Source organism: Thamnophis sirtalis, unplaced genomic scaffold (assembly GCF_051295495.1).
Source record: "Thamnophis sirtalis isolate CommonGarterSnake01/CBP01778 unplaced genomic scaffold, rThaSir2_p1.2 scaffold_2, whole genome shotgun sequence".
NCBI lineage: Eukaryota > Metazoa > Chordata > Lepidosauria > Squamata > Natricidae > Thamnophis > Thamnophis sirtalis.
Genome location: NW_028261382.1, coordinates 93,576,945 through 93,596,963, shown reverse-complemented (window position 1 = coordinate 93,596,963; position 20,019 = coordinate 93,576,945). Strand labels below are relative to the sequence as shown.

The following is a 20,019-nucleotide window of genomic DNA, read 5'->3' as shown; positions in this document are numbered from 1 at the left end:
GTTTTGCATTTGTTTTTGTTACCTGAAACTCCCACTTCTTTCCACCCTCCATCGTTCCATTGGAAATCTCATTCAGAGCTTGCTTCTGGCTTGGGGACTGACGCCTCAGATGAACAAAGTTAACAACATGTCAGATTCAGGAGTCTTTGGAGAGAGGACGGTTGGTGTTTCGTGGGGACCTGGGTGAATGAATTCTAGAAATTGCTGACATTTTGCTGTTCTCATTCCTGGCTGTTGACTCTCCTGGAATACGAAACCCAAGTTTTTGCCTTCCTCACATCCTTTCCCCCTCCCAATAAGCTTGATCATCCTCCATGATTCCAACTAGGCTACCCAAGCCACCTTACTTTCCTCATCTCCAAAAGGGGTGTTGCAAGCTTTGCCCCCAGGTTTGTCCAGGGCTTTGGCCCATGGAACAAATTGCCAGGAGAAGGGGAACTCTAAAACCCAACCTCAACTTAGAACCCCAACCCAACCCAAACACGGTGAAGTCAACATTCTTGGATCCTGAGCATGAAAGGTGACTGCTGGAGCTGGTCTTCTCTCCAGCAGCTGGTTTCTCAGAGACCAGCTTTGCAACAGGCAGACTGTTCTTTCTATCTGTCTCTTCCTTCTCTCCTCTGCTCCTCTGTCTGATGGCAGTGTTTCCCATCTTGGTTGTTCTTTGTTGATGCAGCTTTTTGTTTTGATTCTTGATGTAGTGGAGTTGTATCCCCTTGCTCTTCCCTTTTGATCCTGAGGACTTTCTGGAAACAAGTGGGGCATTGTGCCATCTGCTTGGGGAAGGGACAAGAGAAAGGGAAAGGATGGGAGGTGTGGTCTGCTTGTGATGGGAACAAACATGGATTGCCACTGCTAAGTTGGCAGGAGCATAAGCTACAATGTTAGGAGAGTAGCAGGAGGGGTTGACTTTCATTGTCCTTGCAAAGCTTCTGCCATTTCATCTGTGCTATATCTGGTGCCTGGAAGCTCCTAATTCATTAATGAACCCAATCAGCCCAATTATGGGATGCTGCTTTCAGGAGATCCAGAGTGTAGGAGATGTACGTACACAAAAAAGGACAGAGCAGTCTCTTAGTGTTTGAAAACAACCAGAGATAAAGCAGTGAAAGCCACCTCTCCGATTGGGAAAGATGGACCTCATGGACCTTCTCATGGATCCAAGGTCACACCAAAGTCCATTACTGGGAAAATGCCCTTTTCTGATGCTGTCTACCTCCAGATTGATGAATTTTAGGATTCTCAGCACAGCCACCTTAGCTGAGGAGCTTCTGGAGGCTGAAGTCCACACATCAGCACCCAAGGCGTGGAAGTCTTCCATAATGGAAGGTTGAGGAATACAATACCTTCTAAATCTTGTGGATTTTTGGCCTCCTATTAGTCCTAGTCTCAATGGTCAGGAACAAAGGAAAATATTGTCCAATGATATCTGAAGGACATAGAGTTTCCTTGGCCCTTCTCCACACCATGAACATTATATTTGCTTTCTGGTCCCTTTAGTGATCATGGCTGTCCCAAGAGAATCATGGAAATTATAGATAGTTTTTTAAAAAGCCCTGAGGTAGAGAGGGACTCCAGTCTGTTGACTTTACAAATAAAATTTTAAATGGGCTTTTCTTAGAGGATGGGGGGCAATTCACCATCTTCAATGTTGGCCTCAGATCAGGGTTGGGTTCCTCCCGGCATTACTACCGGTTTGGCACGCATAGTGCGCATGTGCATTTGCACCTAAAAACTTCTGCGCATGCGTGCAACTTTACAAGAGGAAAAAAAATTACATTTCTTCAATGAAGATGGTTCTGCGCATGTGCAGAACAGAAAATCAAGATGGCGGCCCCAAGCATAGAACTCGTTCGGGTGCTTGTCCCGCCGAGTTACTACCTACTCCGCCTAACTGGTTGGAACCCACCTCTGCCTCAGATCCTTTTTCATGATGTCAGCCATTTTTCTCCTGATGGAACTACAATTCCCAGGATCCTTTGGGAAAAAAGAGTTGGGACTGGCCCGAGGGAACTTAGCAGGGAGTGACCCGCTCTGTAGCAGTGAGAAGTCCTTCGTACTAGATTTCCCCCTGTTGCATTGATGACGAAGCTCTCTACACTTTTAGCTCTCCTTTCTTCCTTACTCCCTTACTTTCTCCAGCAATGTTTGTTCGTTTGTCTCTTGGTTTCTTTCCTCCCTTGCTTTTCCTTTGGTTTTTCTTTTTTCTCCCCCCACTCCCCTTTTGATTTGCTGATGTCTTGTGGAGTTTGGCTCCGTGCGGATGTTGATAACTGCTTTGTTTTTGATTAATCTCAGCTATCTGGGCAGTGTTGTCGAGACAAGCCACTCCTCAGCTCAATAGGTAAGGGTGATCAATGTCTGGAAGGATGGTGATGGGTTCTGGGGATTCGGTTGGGGTTCGGGGTTCGGTCGGGGATGTGAGAGGGGCTTCCCCCCCAATAACATTTATTTATTGATTTGTTTGGTTATTATTATCATTTTTAAATCCTTTTCTTTTCCTTTAAAGGGGAATAAGGCATTGCAAAAACTAGGACAAAGTATTGCACACACAACCCTTTGTGGCTTTGGGGTTTTCTCCCTTTCGTCAGGATAGCAATAGCAACAGCACTTAGACTTATATACTGCTTTACAGTGCTTTACTGCCCTCTCTAAGCAGTTTACAGAGCATATTTTCCCCTGGGTCCTCATTTTACCCACCTCGGAAGGATGGAAGACTGAGTCAACCTTGAACTGGTCAGGATCGAACTCATGGCTATGGACAGAGTTAGTCTGCCATACTGCATTCTAACCACTGTGAAGGAAAGGAAGGGAGGGAGGGAAATATCCATAGCATTTAGACTTATATACTGCTTTATAGCCCTCTCTAAGCAGTTTACAGCCAGCTTATTGCCCCCAACAATCTGAGTCCCCATTTTACCCACCTAGGAAGAATGGAAGGCTGAGTAAACCTTGAGTTGACAGTTGGCACAGTTAGCCTGCAATACTACATTCTAACCACTGTGCCACCACAGTCTTCCTTCCTTCCTTCCTTCCTTCCTTCCTTCCTTCCTTCCTTCCTTCCTTCCTTCCTTCCTTCCTTCCTTCCTTCCTTCCTTCCTTCCTCCCTCCCTCCCTCCCTCCCTCCCTCCCTCCCTCCCTCCCCTCCTTCTTTAGCACTGAGCAATAACACTTAGACTTATATACTGCTTTACAGTGCTTTATAGCCCTCTCTAAGCGGTTTACAGTCAGCTTATTGCCCCCAACAATCCGGGTCCTCATTTTACCCACCTCGGAAGGATGGCAGGCTGAGTCAACCTTGAGCCTGGTGAGATTCAGACTGCCAAATTGCACGCAGTCAGCAGTCAAAAGAGATTCAACCTGGAAACAAGGAAGAACATTCTGACAGCAAGAGCAATCAATCCATGCAACAGAAGTTGCCTTCAGAAGGTGTGGGAGCTTCATCACTGGAGGCTTTCAAGAAGAGACTGGACTGCCATCTGTCAGGAATGGTGTAGGGTCTCCTTCTTGGGTGGGGGCTTGGACTAGATGACTTGCAAGGTCCCTTCCAACTCTGTTATTTTGTTAACACAGAATAATAGGGTTGGAAGGGACTTCAGAGGTCTTCTAGTCCAACCCCCTACCTATGGCGGGAGATCCTATACAAGTGATGGTGAACCTTTTTGGCACCGAGCGCTCAAAAGGGAGCGTGCTTGCTCATCTGGGCCGCAACCCTGAATAGGAGATGCTCAGGGTGCATGCGCATACCTAAAAATCAACTTCCAGTTTCCAGCGCACGCATGCATGCCAGCCAGATAGTCTTCCATGTTTCTGGCACTCGTGCGCACGGCAATCAGCTGGCTGGCGCCCATGCACACTCAGGAAAACAGAAGGCCATCTCTTTCAGTTTTCAGTAGTGCCACATGTACGAAGGCCAGTAGATCCTTGATTGATTGATTGATTGATTGATTGATTGATTACATTTATATGCCACCCTTTTCCCTGAAGGGGAGTCAGGGTGGCTCACAATTCAATCAGGGAAGGAGGTACAGACAGGGGGATAAAAAGACAAGACATAACAATACAAAATTTAAAAACACACAACAAACCATACCATTCGAGAAGGGGGGCAAAAACTCTTTAGCTCCAGGCCTGTCGGAACAGCCAGGTTTTTAGGGCTTTGCGGAAGGCCTGGAGGGTGGTGAGGGTTCGAATCTCCATGGGGAGCTCGTTCCATAGGGTCGGAGCAGCCACAGAGAAGGCTCTCCTCCGGGTAGTCGCCAGTCGGCATTGGCCGGCGGATGGAATTCGGAGGAGGCCTAATCTGTGGGATCTGATCGGTCTATTGGAGGTAATTGGCAGCAGGCGGTCTCTCAAGTACCCAGGTCCAATACCATGAAGGGCTTTATAAGTGACGACTAGCGCCTTGAAGCGTATCCGAAGACCAATATGCAGCCAGTGCAGCTCGCGGAGGATAGGTGTTACGTGGGTGAACCGAGGTGCACCCACAATCGCTCGCGCGGCTGCATTCTGGACAATGCCTTGGGCATGCATGCATGCCAGAAACCCAGAAGAGGGGTGACGCTGCGCATCCCATTCAACCTGGCTCCGCGTGCTACTTCGCGCATGCTTGCCATAGGTTCGCCATCATAGTTCTATGTCATTCCAGCCTCTTCTTGAAAACCTCCAGGGATTCCTGAGCAACTATGATCTTCTGCGCAAGACTGCGCTATTGGAAGTGGTAAAGCACTGAGTACTTTGTAACATTGATCAGTGCTTCTAAACAAGAGACAAGAGTTGTTTGTGCTTCATTCTTCATCCATTATGGTTTGTTTTAAGAGGTCCCATTAAAGCACGCAGCCACCCACCCCCCCAGACTAAATTGTTCTTTTATGAGTGGGCTCTGTAAAGTTGTCAGGGGCTGAAGGCATTGTGGATGGTTTATAACCAGGCTAAGTAACACCAAAAAAATCTTTCTGTTCTTCCTTTCCTTAGCCCTTTATTTTATGCCACCATAAAACAGGAAGCGCAAGAGAACTTATTGCAATTTATGTCAAAGCTTCAATTCCTCTGCCAGAGAGAGAGACACAAAGAGATCCATATTTTTTTCTTTTCTTTTTTGGGGCCACATGGGATATAAAGCAATTTGGGCAGCCTTTTGAAAGATTGCCTGGAAGATTTCTGAATGTCTCTTTTTAGGATTTTTTTAAAAAGCCTTTTTCTAGACATCTTGATCACACGATGCTGGAACTCAGCTAAAACTGCCCAGGCGCTCACAAAAACTGTAGCAAGCATCTCTAAGTCGGGGTTGGGATTGAAAAATGTTAGCAACCGGTTCTCTACCCAGTTGCTGGGCGGGCATAGCCATGGTGGGCGTGGCCTACTCGACTTCCTGCACCATGGCGGCGGGTGGGGGGGCATTTTTACCCTCCCCAGGCTCCGGAGGCTTTTCTCGAGTCTCCAGGAGGGCAAAATTGGTCTCCTCCCGGCTCCAGAGGTCCTCCAGAAGCTGGAAAAGAGGCCCGCTTTTGGACTTCTGATACTTCCAGTAGACCCATTTTTTGTCCTCCCTAGGCTCCAGAGGCTTTCCCCATCTTTCCCATGGAGACTCCTAGGAGGGGAGGGGCTGGTTGGGCAGGGACAGCCAGTCCTTGCAACAACCAGTTCCGTGAACCTGATGCAAAATTAACATCCAGTTCACCTGAACCAGTGCGAACCGGCTGAATCCCACCTCGTCCCTAAGGCCAGAAAGTTGTCATTTCTTAAAGCAGGGGTGTCAAACTCAAGGCCTGCAGGTTAAATCCGGCCTGTGGGGTGTTTAGATCTGGCCTATGGGGCCACCCTGGAAACAGTGAAGGACTGGCCTGCGGTGCCTCTGCTTGCAAAAACAGAGCTTGGGAGGGCTCCATTTTCACTGGCAGAGGGTTGCAGGAGGCCGTCCCAGCCGAAAACGGAGCCTGCATGCCTGTTTTCACTGGCAGAGCACTCGGGCCATCACAGGCGCTCCTGAAATGAGTGACATCAAGCTGGCCATGCCCACCCTGGCACTAAACCTACCCTGACCCCCCCCCTCCAAGATGAAACACAACCCTGATACAACCCTTAATGAAATCGAGTTTGCCATCCCTGTCTTAAAGGTTTAGCTGCACTTCTCAGAAAGCAGAATTTGTTTTTTGGGGGTAGGATCAGTTACATTTTGGGGGGCAACTTTCCACAAAAATCCCCCCCTTGCTTTCCAGCATGCACTGAACCAAAGCTGAGTTCCTCTGCTGCTCACGGATCAAAACCCCAAAGCCACAAAAGATGTTGGTGGATATCCCTGGACCTCACTCTCTTCTCTCTCTCTCTTCCTGCATATTTGTCTCTGAACCGGGATCGTCCTCTCAGCTCCTAGCCTTAGAGCATCCAAAGTGGGGCTTGGCAAGTCCTTGTATGTGCCCTGAACCCTTGTCACTCCGGTGTTTATCTTTGGAGTATGAGGATCCTTGTCTGTCTGTCTCCTTTTTTTTTTAAGAAGTAACCAGTTTTCCCCTTTAAAGGTTGTCTCTGTTATCGGGCCTCTGCATGTTTTTCACCCTTGCTCTGGCTTGGAGAAATTGTCAATTCTCTCGTCTGAGTGCTTCGTCAATTCCTTCTCTCTCTTTTTACATATATTTTATTTGTGATTCCTCTTCCTTTCTTACGTTTTGCCCTCGTTCTGTTTCTCCTTCCTCTCCCTCTCTCTTTCTCATGCCACGGTGAGCCCTTCTCCCTTCTCTCTCTCTCCTCTCTTCTTCTTCCACCTCTCCTCCCATCTCTCTCTTCTGCCAGCATGGTGAAAATCCATCATGTAGGCCAAGTTGTGCTGATCCCGCAAAGCTGGGGAAAATGGGGGGGGGGTGCCTTACTTGGGTACGTGCTCTGCTCTTCCTTCGGCTTGTCCTTCTCTCATTGCCCTGCTGGTGCTGGTTGTGGTGGAGCTGGCACTGCAGTAGCAAAACGCTTCGTGGTGTGTTTGTGTGTCCATGTCCGGGGTGTGGGGCAGCAGGTTCCCTCGCTCCTTCCTTTAGCAACTCTCATTAGTCCAGCTTGCCCATTGCTATGCAACCGTCCTTCTCCTATAGTAGCTGCTTCCTGGCAATTGAGGTGGCTGGCAGACCTTTTTAACGGGTGGTGGTGGTCTCTGCGCATTTCCAAGGGGTTCGCCGATTTGAGGTGGTAACATTGGGAAAAATTGTCTTTTCTGAAATTACTTCCATGTTGGTTTCCTTCTGCAACCAAAACTCTCTTCGGAGGTCAAAGTATGTGAAACTTCTTATCACCCCTTCCAGCTTCTCCTGTCTTGAAAAGAAAATGCACAGCTGGTTCCTGCAAAAAAAAAAGGCTGGTTCCCACAACAGGTTTAACCTACTGTATTTTTCGGAGAATAAGATGCTCCAAAGTATAAGACGCACCTAGCTTTTGGGGAGGAAAACGAGGGAAAAATATCTGCCTCTCCCTCCCAGCAATTTGCCTCCTTGCAACAAACAGCAAACAGTATAGACAATATACACTGTTTGTAGTGTTACATTTCAGACTATACTTGTACAGATGCTGTTAAAATTGATGTGCTTTCTGGAAGTATAGTTATTCTCTGCTATTTAAAAGAACCACACTTTTTAAAACAATAGCACTGGGCCTCTTCAGATCAAGCATTTATTTTAAAAAAGCTTCTTCATTTTGTTAAGGTGTGTAGAATAATAATAAAGCAGTCTTTAAAAAATAAGTCTAATAATTTGAACATTCCCCCCTTCTCTGACGACAGGCAGACAAACTTAAAAGGAAAGAACTTTATCAGTCCTCGGCTCAGACTGGCTGCGAGCCCAAAAATAAACAGAGATAAAGTCTCTTTCAAGAAGATAATAGAATGCAAAACAAAACTCTTACAAAACAATTCACTTCTCCAAGTGTCTCCTTGAATCAGGGTTACAGAATGCAAATCACTTCTCCAAGTGTCTCTCACAAATAAACCACGACCGAGGATCAATGAACGAACGAATGAATGTTGACTCCTGCAACCAGGGTGTGGCACCATCTGTTCTTTTATCACCAGAAGACGCCACTAATGAGCCCCAGCTGCATTGTTAATCTTGCATCCTGAAAAGACTCACAGGAGACTTCTGCTGAGTCACAATAGGCATTTATAGTTATTGACTTACCTCCTTGCAGCAAACAGCAAACAGCCTGTTTAGCACAAGAAAAATAAATCTGCCTCTGCCTCCCAGCAGTTTGCCTCATGGAGCAAACAGCAAGTTTCACTTTCAATTTCAGCATGGGCTTCCCGATCATCAGCTGTTTCAGGCTGCAGGGATTGCTGTAGCCTATTGCAGCCTCCACAAGCCCCATTTTCCCCATTTGCTGCAAGGTGGTAAATTGCTGGGAGACAGAGGCCAAAGGGTTGGGGCCGGTGGGTGGGTAGGGCTACATTCAGTGTATAAGACGCACCCAAATTTTCACTCTCTTTTAGGAGGGAAAAAGGTGCGTCTTATACTCTGAAAAATACGGTAGCAATGGAGGTTTTTTCCTCGTTTTTTGGGGGTGAGTGGGATCGGGACAAAAATTGTGCACAATAGAATAATGAAATAGCAGGTTTTCCAAACAAGGCTGGAAGATCTAGCCAAGCCTAGTTTGATCGGAGATGCATTGCTAGATGTGGTTCAGTGTTTTGGGTTTATATAGTAGTTATCTCCTTTGCAAATGAGCCGAATCTTTTATTTCAGCATGGTTCAAGACTGCTGTGCCAGAAAGAAGAAGAAGAAGAAGTTAGTCATGCTTCCTTTTCTGGGTGTGCTTTTTTTTTTTGTCCCCTGTGCCCAAGCTCTGCTGGCAAAGAATCACAGAAATGGGGTGAGGGCTACACAGCAGAAAATAGCTTTAACAGAATAACAGTTGGAAGAGACCTTGGAGGTCTTCTAGACCAACCCCTGCATAAACAGGAGATTCCATACCAGGGGTGTCAAATTCAAGGCCCGGGGCTGCATTTGGCCCACTGGGTACTTAGATCTGGCTCTGGAAACAGAGAAGGCCTGGCCCATGGTGTCTCTTCCAATGAAACCAGAGCTGGGGGGCATGCATGGTCCACCCAATCTCCATTTTCACTGACAGGGGGCTGCAGGAGGCCGTTGCAGCCGAAAACAGAGATCAGGAGCCCGTTTCCACTGGCAGAAACACTTGGGCACCATAAGCACCCCCCGGCACAAGTGATGTCAAACTGGCCATGCCAACCCTGCCCACACCCCAGGTCAAACACAACCCTGATTCAGCCCACAATGAAATAGAGTTTGACACCCCTGTCCTATACCATTCTTCAAGATGGTTCCAAGTATAATTTCTAAAAGTTCCGCCAGTTTAGCTAAGGGTGAAAAACCACGAATGTAATCCCAACTCTGGATGATTCTGGAGTCCATATTTTAATTCTCAGGTTGTTGTGGTCCGCCGGCGGCCTGGAAGCAGAGTCGGACAGCGAGGAGGTTGGGGAGGAACATGGGCCAGTCCTGGAATCTGGGGGAGGCTCGGATGAGGGCTCTGCGTCGGAGGCAGAGAGGGGGCCGGGGCCATCTGGGAGTTATGTGCTGCCTACGGAGCCTCCAGAGTTGGACAGCAGCGAGGCAGAGGTACAGGCTCCACCTGTTCCCAGTGCACGCCTGCAGAGAGCTGCCAGAAGGCAAGAGGAGTTAAGACAGAAGGGAAGACTCGGGAGTAAGGCTTGGAGGTGATTGGCCCCTCCCATAAGACATAAAGAAGGAGCAAAGGCAAGTGAGGCTTTGCAGGAAGCAAATTAGTTCATGCTGGTCAGTTTACTTTCTGAAGCTCTGTTTTGACTCTTTGCTCCGTGTGGCCTCGCGAAGCTAATTGCTAATTAAGTCTTTGGCAGCATTTCAAAGAAGATAAAGGTGGGTGCTTATTAGCCTTATCCCAAAGAACTTCTGTGTTTAGTTTCCTGTTTAACCTCAACTGCTAGCGACCCACAGAAATTACGCTCCGCTCCAAGTTCTCTTGTGATTTTTCAATAGCATTTGATATAAGATGTTGGAAACAGAATTCCTGTTCTACAAAGGTTACCCACCCCCCACCTCCAGAAAGACATTTCTTACATGACCAGTCTTACGTTTAATGGCAGCTTCCCTTTTTTTTCTCTTCTTCCGTTGAAAACTTGTTTAATGTCAGTGGATTTTTGAGAGGGTTTAAACATTGTGATTCCTTGGTTATCTCCCAGGAAAACCTGAGGCTCAAAGGCAGTACAAGTGAGGTCAGAACATACAAAGACCTGGGGTGTAATTGAAGTGTCGTGAATCTAACAAGGGAGAAGACAAATACCCGCGACGCAAATGCAAATGAGTTGTACGATTGGCCTACTTTCCTTTGTCGTTCCTTATTAGCGGGAGAAACAATATTGTTTTCAGAGGTGTGGCTCAAAAATTGGGAAAGGGTTCTAAACAAGAATGTAGGACAAAGGTGTCAAACTCGATTTGATTGAGGGCTGCATCAGGGCTGTGGTTCCGGGGGCTGGCTGGGCGTGTCCAACTGGGTGGGCATGGCTAGCTTGATGCTGCTCATGGGACGTGGCTGAGTGAGTGAGTGTGGCTAACTGGGTGGGCATGGCCAGCTTGATGCTGCTCATGGGGTGTGGCTGAGTGGGTGGGTGTGGCTAACTGGGTGGGCATGGCCAGCTTGATGCTGCTCATGGGGCATGGCTGAGTGGGTGGGTGTGGCCAACTGGGTGGGCATGGCCAGCTTGATGCTGCTCATGGGGTGTGGTTGAGTGGGTGAGTGTATCCAACTGAGTGGGCATGGCCAGCTTGATGCTGCTCACAGGGCGTGGCTGAGTGGGTGGATGTGGCCAACTGGGTGAGCGTGGCCAGCTTGACACCGCTCACTGGCTATGGCTGACTCGGGACAATCTATCCCTCAAGCACTGGAATCCCATAGTCCAGCCCTGCATCCCCAAGGAGGCATCGCTTACCTCCTCCTCAAGGCTACTGCCAGTGCCACCACGGGGCCAGGCCAGGTGAAGAGGCCAAGTGAAGAGATGAGGCTGGGCGAAGACACTGGCTGCTATGCTTCACTCTGCTTGGCAACAGCTGCAGTTTGGTGGCCTCTCGCCTCTATGCCCAGCCTCGCCCGCCTCCTCCTGTGCACATGCATGCAGGCTGGGATGCAGTGGGCCGGGCTGAAGCAACACGGGGCGGCCTCTTACAATTTCCAGATCCAGCCCGCTGTCCTTGAGTTTGACACCCGTGATCGAGGAAATAAGGAGAGATTCTAACATTAGATCAGTAGCAGAGAAAGAGAAGCAATATCAAAGAAATTCACAACACAGCCACCACAACTATTGCAAAAGGAAAAGAATGGCAAACAGTAATCTAATCTTTACGCTGGCTATATATTTCCAACAATGCTTTTATTTGTGTTGGTTTTACTGTTTTGATAGGATGCAGCATTGTCCTTTTATATTTTCACTGCTCAGGAAATTCTCTTGGAGATATACAGTATAGTGTGTGTTTTTGGTATGCATTTGAGAAAGCAGCTATAAACAAAATTTATAGTGGCTGTAACACAAGAGACAACCTCTTGTGAATCGGGTAAGAAAATCTTCTCCTTTGTAAAGTATGATTTATCTGTTTGGAAGTCGGCGTCCTGCAAAAAATAATTTACTTATCTGCAGGATATCGTATCCTGATATACAGTTTCTTTCTTTTTTTTCCGGAGAAGTAACGGTGCTAATGGAAATGATGGAAAAAGCTTTGCATTCCCTTATCCAAGGCATAGTTTAATCAATTAACTGTATTAATGAAGGGAACAGTTGCTTTAAACCCAAATCTCTTTTTCTCCAAATAGGATTTTACTCATGTGACATGTGCTGTATGTATGCATGATATGGGAGTTCATTCATTGCATATGAGGTCCACTCACAGAGAGATATGGTAGATTCACTGTTTTTATTCTGAGATTTTTTTATGTATAGTTAATGGAATAACAGAGTTGGAAGGGACTTTGGAGGTCTTCTAATCCAACTCCCTGCTCAAGGAGGAAACCCTATGCCGTATCAGAGAAACGGTTGTCCAATCTCTTCTTAAAAACCTACAGTGTTGGAGCATCTACAGCTTCTGAATGCAAGTTGTTCCATTGATTACTTGTTCTCACTGTCAAGAAATTTCTCTTTAGTGCTAGGTTAGTTCTCTCCTTCATTAGTCTTCATCCATCAATTCTAGTCTTGCCTTCAGATGCTTCGGAGAATAGGTTGCCCCCTTCTTCTTTGTGGTAGCCCTTGGACATTGGAACACTGCTATCAAGTCACTCCTGGTCCTTCTTTTCATTAAAGTAAAGGTAAAGGTAACCCTTGCACATATGTGCTACTTGTTCCCGACTGTAAGGGGCGGTGCTCATCTCCGTTTCAAAGCTGAAGAGCCAGTGCTGTCCAAAGACATCTCCGTGACCATGTGGTCGGCATGACTAAACGCTGTTACCTTCCCACCAAAGGTGGTCCCCATTTTTTTACTTGCATTTTTACATGTTTTCGAACTGCTAGGTTGGCAGAAGCTGGGACAAGTAGCGGGAGCTCACTCCATTAGGCGGCGCTAGGGATTCGAACAGTTGAACTGCCGATCTTTGTGATCGACAAGCTCAGTGTCTTAGCTACTGAGCCACTGGGTCCCTTCATTAAACTAGACATACTTAATTCCTGCAACCATTCTTCATATATTTTAGCTTCCAGCCCCCTAATCATCTTCTCACTCTTTCTAGAATCTCAACATCTTTTTTTATATATCATGGCGACCAAAACTGGATGTAAATTCTGTCCCTTATTTGTTTGTGAACTATAGAGCAATAGCCTGTACATATTGCAAAACTCAGTATTTGAATTTCCACTGGAGACGACCGGAAGTCTGGTTCCCCCACCATAGAGTCTCCTCCTAGAGTGGCATCCTTTTTACTCTACCTGTCCTAACCGAAAGCCCTATCAATTGTGGAGCCCACTGGAAAACCTGCCCCTTGCCTTAGAGTCTCCTCCTGGTTCACTGTGCTTCCCCCCACCCCCCAACTGGAGGCTCCTCTCAAAATTGTGGCCCCAACTGGAGACAGGGAGCCGCAGCAGAAGGATGAAAGAGCCCCATGCGGCTCCGGAGCCGCAGGTTGCTGCCCCCTGTGATAGGCACTCTTACTTAATTCCCTCTATTTCGAGTACTCATTCTTTCCTCTGAATTACGAGGCATTCAAATCTGAAAAAAAGTCGTACCTTTTTGAAGCCTTAGGAAGACGTTTTAAATTAGCGTCTTGGCTGACTTTTATTGTCTAATGTTAAGAAAGGGCAGGTAATACATTAGCTTTCAGTTCCTTTTATCATCTTCTGGCCCAAGGCAGTTTTCTTGATTATTTGATTGATTGTTTCACAGCGAACATCTTTGAATTTTTCAGACATCTTTGCAGAATCAGGAGGGCTACAAAATTGAATTAAATCTCTTTTCTGCTCTCATCTCACTCTTGAGAGCTGGCTATCTCGTGCCATCTCGTAGAAAATTAGTCTATCTCCTCCTATTGATTCTTGATGTAGTATTACATTCAATTAGCTTAGGTTTCCCCGCCCCCAACTTAAATGCAGAACTTTACTTGTCTTCCATCCTATTCATTTCAGTCTGCTGCTCAAGCCTATCTGGATCTTTTCAAAACATCTGTTTTTCCCACAGAGATGCTTTGTCTCATTTGCAAACTTCTTAAGAATTTCCTAACTTCTTGAAAACCTCCTAACTTTCCTCCTAGTCATTGATAAAAAACGTTGGACAGCGCAGGGCCGAATCCTCTGGCATTTTATTTGATATTTTGCTGTTAGCCCAGGGTGTCCAATCGTGACAAATTTTAAGACAACCCAACCCAGATATTAGTGTGAGAGAAAGAGGGTGAAGACAGTCTCTACCTAATTGTTCCCAGAATATATTGTATTTTGTTTTAATTTTTTTGTTATTTTTTAAAAACACAAATAATACAAATAGTACATATACAACTGAATACAAAAAAAGAAAGGCAAAAGGAAAAAGAAATACATATTACAATTCAACCCCACCCCTGGGAGACCTCCCCCCACTTATATTTCTTAGATATACAATATATTCCAATTGTGCCCTTATACCCTAGGTATGTTGAGAAACCCAAAAATTATCAATCTTGTTTGTAATGCAGAAGATAACAGGCTGCAGATGGACTGGGCTGGTGCTGCTAGATAACTTGTGTGGTAGCTACGTTGATCCAGTGGTGTTCCCTATAGCAAACTCATCAGCTGGGCTTTAAGTTGTAGTTGTCCATAAATGGGATTGAAGTGTGAAAATGCTTGTTGTTGTATGTTCACTTTACTGCATAAACTATACTTGTCTGTGGGATCTGCTGTTTGCAGCCTAATCTTTGAAGGCAACTTGCCAGAACTTTCTTTGAACCGTGTACAGTGATGTATGTGATGAGTGTGGCTAACCCAGGGGGCGGCAGCCTGCGGCTCTGGAGCCACATGTGGCTCTTTCATCCCTCTGCTGCGGCCCCCTGGTGCTCAAAATATATGTCGCAATCGCAATATATATATATTGCCTATGTATATATAGGCAATCTTAAGGGTCTCCTCTCAACAGAACCTCCCCCCTCTCCTCCCTTTTAAAGGATGTGTTACTGTGAATGCATCTGTTCTTGGTAGTCTTCTAAAAAATCTCTTGCAAGCCCTAACGTGAACTTTTCTGAAAGATTTTCACTCTTGCAACTAGCAAAAATGAAAAAGTGCCTTAAAGCAGCCTAGAAACTGCCACTTTTAACCCTTCTTCCTTCTTTTCTTCTTCTTCTTCCTCCTCCTCTGTTCAACACTGCAGATGGTTCAGGCCCAGACCCTCAGCCTTCCTTTGGCTTTGTTTCCTTCCTTTTGCTTTAACCACCATTCAGCCACGTTCAAGAGGCTGGCTCTGTTCCCACGAAGGATAGGCCCAGAGCCCTTTCTATATATATAACCTTTGCCTGGTTTGAATCGAAGTAGTTCCGATGTTAAGAACAGGAAAAAAAATGAAGATGGCCAACTAAAGGAAGGGCCACGTTGGATGGGGTTGCCTTGGAATGCAGGGCTGGTGGTATGGAGGAAACAGTAATAATAACCAAGGAGGTAAGATGCTACGTTCACCTCCGGCAGAGAACATGATAGGGTGGATTTGGTATCCACCCTGCTATGCTTGTCACCGTCTTTTCCTTCCCTGTGGCAGACCAGGTGGAGGTTGAAATGCCCTCTTTGCCATCAGAGTGACCCTCGCTCGAGAGAGAATTAGGGCAGGGGGCCACTGATGGCGCTTTCTGCTTTGTCTTTCTAGAAGACGTCCATCACCAACCCGGAACGCGGCCGCACCTGAGAGGCTCGAAGCTCTGAAATACCAACGGATTAAGAAGCCCAAAAAGTCGAAATCCAAAAAACAAAGCAGTGAGTGCGAGGAACACCAGATTTCGCTCCCCTGCCTCTCCCGCTGCCCCTTCCCCACCTGGCACAATGCTCATTGAAGTCAACGACTTGTAATGGGAATTGCTTTCTGTCGCTCTGTGGGCCTGAACGTGGCTATGTGGTTTTTTTTGTTTGGGGTACGACCCAGAATAGAGATTGTTGGGTGACCCTCTAGCTTGGTTCTTCAGAACTGAAACATCTCCTTGAGTTTTTTTGCCTCATTCCTTTGGCTACCCTTCTGCATCCTGGGTGCCTTGTAGATGTGTAGTCCTCAGGTCCCAGATCTCATAGCAAAATGGCCATGCTGGCTGCAGCATTTGATGAGATGGTCCAGCGATGTTTCCAGCGATGGTTGGCTGGAGAAAACTTGCCTTAGACCAAAACTAGCTTCTAGTTCTCCTAACCTCAGTCCCTACAGCCAGTATTTCCCATGGGGTGGGTTCTGTCTTTAAAACCACCCTCTCATGCACACTTCTCATAGTCCATCCTCCCTTTGACCCCCTGCTCCTCAATAACTTTTCCTGGTTCCTCCTCTTTTAAATGATTGTGGTGTTTTTGTTTTGTTACTTGATTATGTCTTTAAGGCTTATCCATCTTGCTGCAATTGCTAGAGCTGCTCCCCCACCACACAACCATGTTGGTATGAGTGTGAAAATCATCTTCACCTTCCCCAAGAGCACCTCCATGCCTTCCTGGTTGACCTCCCTACAGCTCAAGCTTCTCATACCTGCACCTTTATGAAACATTAGGTTGTGTGTGTGTGTGTTGATTGACAGTGATGCTGGCCTGCTTTTTTTGTTGGCTTAAAGAGAGAACTTCAAAGGCTTAGATGAATACTGGTGCTGGAGATTGACCAACTCCTTCCTCTTTGCTTTCTTCTCCAGATGGTTCTGCCTCCCAGGTTCAACATCATCCTAACTCTCAGGTACTCTGGCCTGAGGAAGCTGTCTGTCTACGCAAGAAGAAGAGACATTCTCGCCAGGACCCCTTTGCTCGCCTCTCCGCCCTGAAGGATGACCTCTGTCACCGCCAGGTTCCTGAAGACCAGACCGCCATTCTGAACAACGTAGACCATGACGATTCTAGTGGGCACGCGACCTTACTTTAGGAAAGCAGCAGCCAGGAAGAGGGAGAAGGAGGAAAGAAGGAGAAAGAAAGATTAGATCTCTCTGTGGTCACATGCGTGGAAGGAGAAATTGAAGCACAGGTTGGTGTGGCTTTAGACCTTCAGGATCCAGGCTCCGATCGGGTGACACGGGATGTGACAATCACACGCTACGTGTGACTCTGGCGTGATCTGTGAGAAGATAAAAATCCAGGGTGAAGTCTTTGACTTTGGGGAGGAGCGAGTTGCATCTCCTACATAGTCCTCTACTGTAATGTAATCCACAAGGAGAGGAGAGATCCTAAGTAAACCGGTGGGAAGGCGGAAAGCAAACATCTCAATTTAACCCTCCTCATCCTCTTTTCAAGCTTTCTCTGGCTCTCTTGCAGAGATGGGCAGTGAAGAGCTGGGAGCTCTTTGGTAAGAACTGAACAACCACTTGCTCTCTGCTGCAGCTTCGGCTCGTATACTTTCTGGAAAGGGGAAATGCGACTGATCGAATTGTACAAACCTGGTCCTCCCAATATTATTTATTCATATATATGAGATATTTCCCTATTCGTATATATGAAAGAGAAACCACAGAAGCAAGAGACGGTGTGCATATACCGCAGCGTTTATTTAGAATTTCACTAGAGAAAGAAAACACGGTATTAGTTGAGGGATCTGGGTTGGTATATTATGGGATGCAGCAAACAGACCAAGATTTTGAGCTGAGGTTTATGAGCGTTACGACCTGTTAGTTTTTATTGACTGGTGTGTGATTAGAAATTAATCAAATGCACCAAGGGGGAAACAAACAAAAAATATTCTGCTTGTTTCAACTGTCATACCTCTTCGATGTCTGAATATTCTGAGTGAAAAATGCAACGTATAGTTGACTTTCTATATCTGTTGGGTGAAGAGCTAGGATTAGAGTATGCCTTCTACTTTGCACAGTTCAATCATCTTCGGAAACTTTCTTAATTTATGCTAGAAAGGGGGCGGGGGAGGAAGCAAAACCTGTAGGACATTTTATATCAGACTAAAGAAGAAAATGGCAATTTGTTTGTTTGTTTGTCTCAATGGCCAGGGAAATTGACAGCCCAAATAATACTTTCTAGCAAATTTTAGGTTTAGATGGAGCTTCTTTTAAGATGTTAATTTTGCTATGCTTGTACTATAGTACACCTTTTTTTTGGTCTTTTCACTATAAAGCATCATTTCATTAGCTTGGCTGAAAAGAAGGAGATTTTAAAACTCTTTTGTGTATGTTTAAGCAAGGATTTCTCTTATTTCAGTCTTTGGGGTTTGTTTTTTTCCCCTGACCGCATAATAAAATAGAAGAACAACAGAATGAGGAGGCTGAACCCAAGTTATCAGAGAGGTCTATACAATTAGCGGACAGTATTTGGAAATCTTTCTCGGCCAAGTAAATGGTCTGCGCAGAATGAGCTCAGTGGAGAGGGAAGTTAGAACTACTTTTAAAAACTTGCAAAGGATTTCTGCTTTAAAAAAAAAAGAATTGAAAGGATTACCATTTGCAGTCTTAAAAGAAATACAATTCATTCTCTGGCTTTCAAATGCTACTGGATGACTTGTTGTGAGTATAGACTTGAGCAAAATTTAAAAAAACGTAAAAGAAAGAAAAAGAGAGTTTGGAAAATAATTTAACCTTCCAAAGTCGAATACAGAAATTCTTTCAAGTGGCAGCTAGTGAAACCAAATTCCCCATAATCTTCCTACCACTATGCCTCTTCCTTTGGATTTTGATCTTTTGGAGTTTTGTTCCTCTCCTTCCTCATCATGGTCTTAAGGCATGTCCTTATCATGCTTCCTTTTATTACTGTTATTTTAGGTTTGTAGAATAAACGTTTAGAGACTACGACCGTGAAAAATTGAATTTTGCAAACATCTTTGGGGTGTTTCTCTACGTCACCAAACTAGCTTAGTTGGGTGTATCTAGTGGTGAGATTCAGCCAGTTTGCACCTATTCGGGAGAACCAGTTGTTAACTTTCTAAGCAATTCGGGGAACCGGTTGTTGGAAGAAATCTCATTTTGTTTTTTTCACCACTTTACAGGGCTAATCCTGTAAGGAAGGCAGGGAGAAAACATTCTGGTGTTGTTTCTAGCCTCATCTTGATTGTCCTGCTTACAGAAACTGCCTCTCCGGTTAACCCTGATTACATTGTCACAGCTAAGGCGAAGCGCCCATCAATGTGAGTGATGTTGAGTTGGCTATGCCCACCCAGTCACATGACCATCGAGCCCCGCCTACCAAGCTGGTCATTAGGACAGAGAACTGGTTGTTAAATTATTTGAATCCCACCATTGCATATACCACAGTTGGGTTTATCAGGTAGGATTATTCAGAGAATCAAGTGATGGGTGGTGAGGAAGATTAGGGATATTGCTGTCAATTTCTTTGAATACTGTGAGTAGCAACACATAGTGAACCCCAGAAATAAGTCCTCGTATTGCTTCTTAACCATGATAAATCCAGAACATGGGGCGAAGAGACTGTGCTTGGTTTTGTAGATTACACATTGTTGCTTGGACCCACCTAACAAGATATAGGGTATAACAGTGCATAGATTGTTCCTATAGCTTTGAACATACCTAATCAGATCTTCTAGCTTTTTAATTAAATTTATTTTGAAGTGTTCCTTGTATCTAATACTTAGGTTTGCTTCTTGGGCAGCTTGGAGTAAATAATGATGTTTCCTTCAAGAAGAGGTCAAGTTTTAGTCTTGGCATGCCCAACTAGTATTCTTGACAAAAATACAGAAAGGATTTTGAGTTGCTTTCTAGATTTTTTTAAACAAAATCCCACTCTAGCCCAGTCCCTGAAATGTCCTAAATATCAGCTAAGTCTGACTCTTGCTTAGCTTTTCAAGATCATTGATGTTTGATTAAAGAGGACTAAACAGTCTGTAGAACTCCAGAAACAAGCCATTTCTGAGTGCAGATGTCAGCGTTCCAAATATCATGCAGAATTAAATCAGAGTCCAAGGCAGATCTATCCTTAAAGTTCCAATTTAATAAGACAGACATGTTGGCACATCTTTGGAAATCCCAATTCTGAAAACTTCCTGGGATTCCACCCAGTTGAAAGTTCATGATCTTATCCCCACACCCATAAATCCATCACATGGTCCAATCTTCTTCGGCCATGCTGGCATCTCCACCCAGCTGGTTCCGGTCAGGTGCAGAGGTGCGGAGACAAAAGATGACCTTGGGCTTCTAGAAAAGAATGACAACAACACATTCCACAATTCTACTCCTTTCTATTCCCAACTACTACACTAATGAAAAAGCATAATGAAATATTAGAAAGTGTGGCAGGCCAAAGATCCTAAAAGGAACATAACTAGAGGCCTGACAGCAGATTTAATGTCAGATTTTTATTGATGGTAGCCTCTGATACCATCTTCTACAAAAGAGGACTTCTCTTAGAGAAGATCTCTACCATTGGCCAATTGC

The 20,019-nt window shown here is 45.5% G+C and overlaps 1 protein-coding gene across 3 annotated transcripts in view; it reads left to right on the top strand.

Annotated features, from left to right (window-relative positions):
* Positions 1 to 19,484, top strand: part of IGSF9B (immunoglobulin superfamily member 9B) — a 101,800-nt gene extending 82,316 nt beyond the window's left edge. For 2 of the 3 annotated variants that reach the window (XM_087706379.1, XM_087706380.1), the window contains exons 19-20: positions 15,327 to 15,433; positions 16,336 to 19,484. In XM_087706379.1, coding sequence (XP_087562505.1) covers positions 15,327 to 15,433; positions 16,336 to 16,559 — 331 coding nt within the window. In that variant the 3' untranslated portion in view covers positions 16,560 to 19,484. The remainder of the gene's footprint in view (positions 1 to 15,326; positions 15,434 to 16,335) is intronic. The other variant, XM_087706381.1, reaches the window with a different exon arrangement.
* Positions 19,485 to 20,019: the final 535 nt, after the last annotated feature.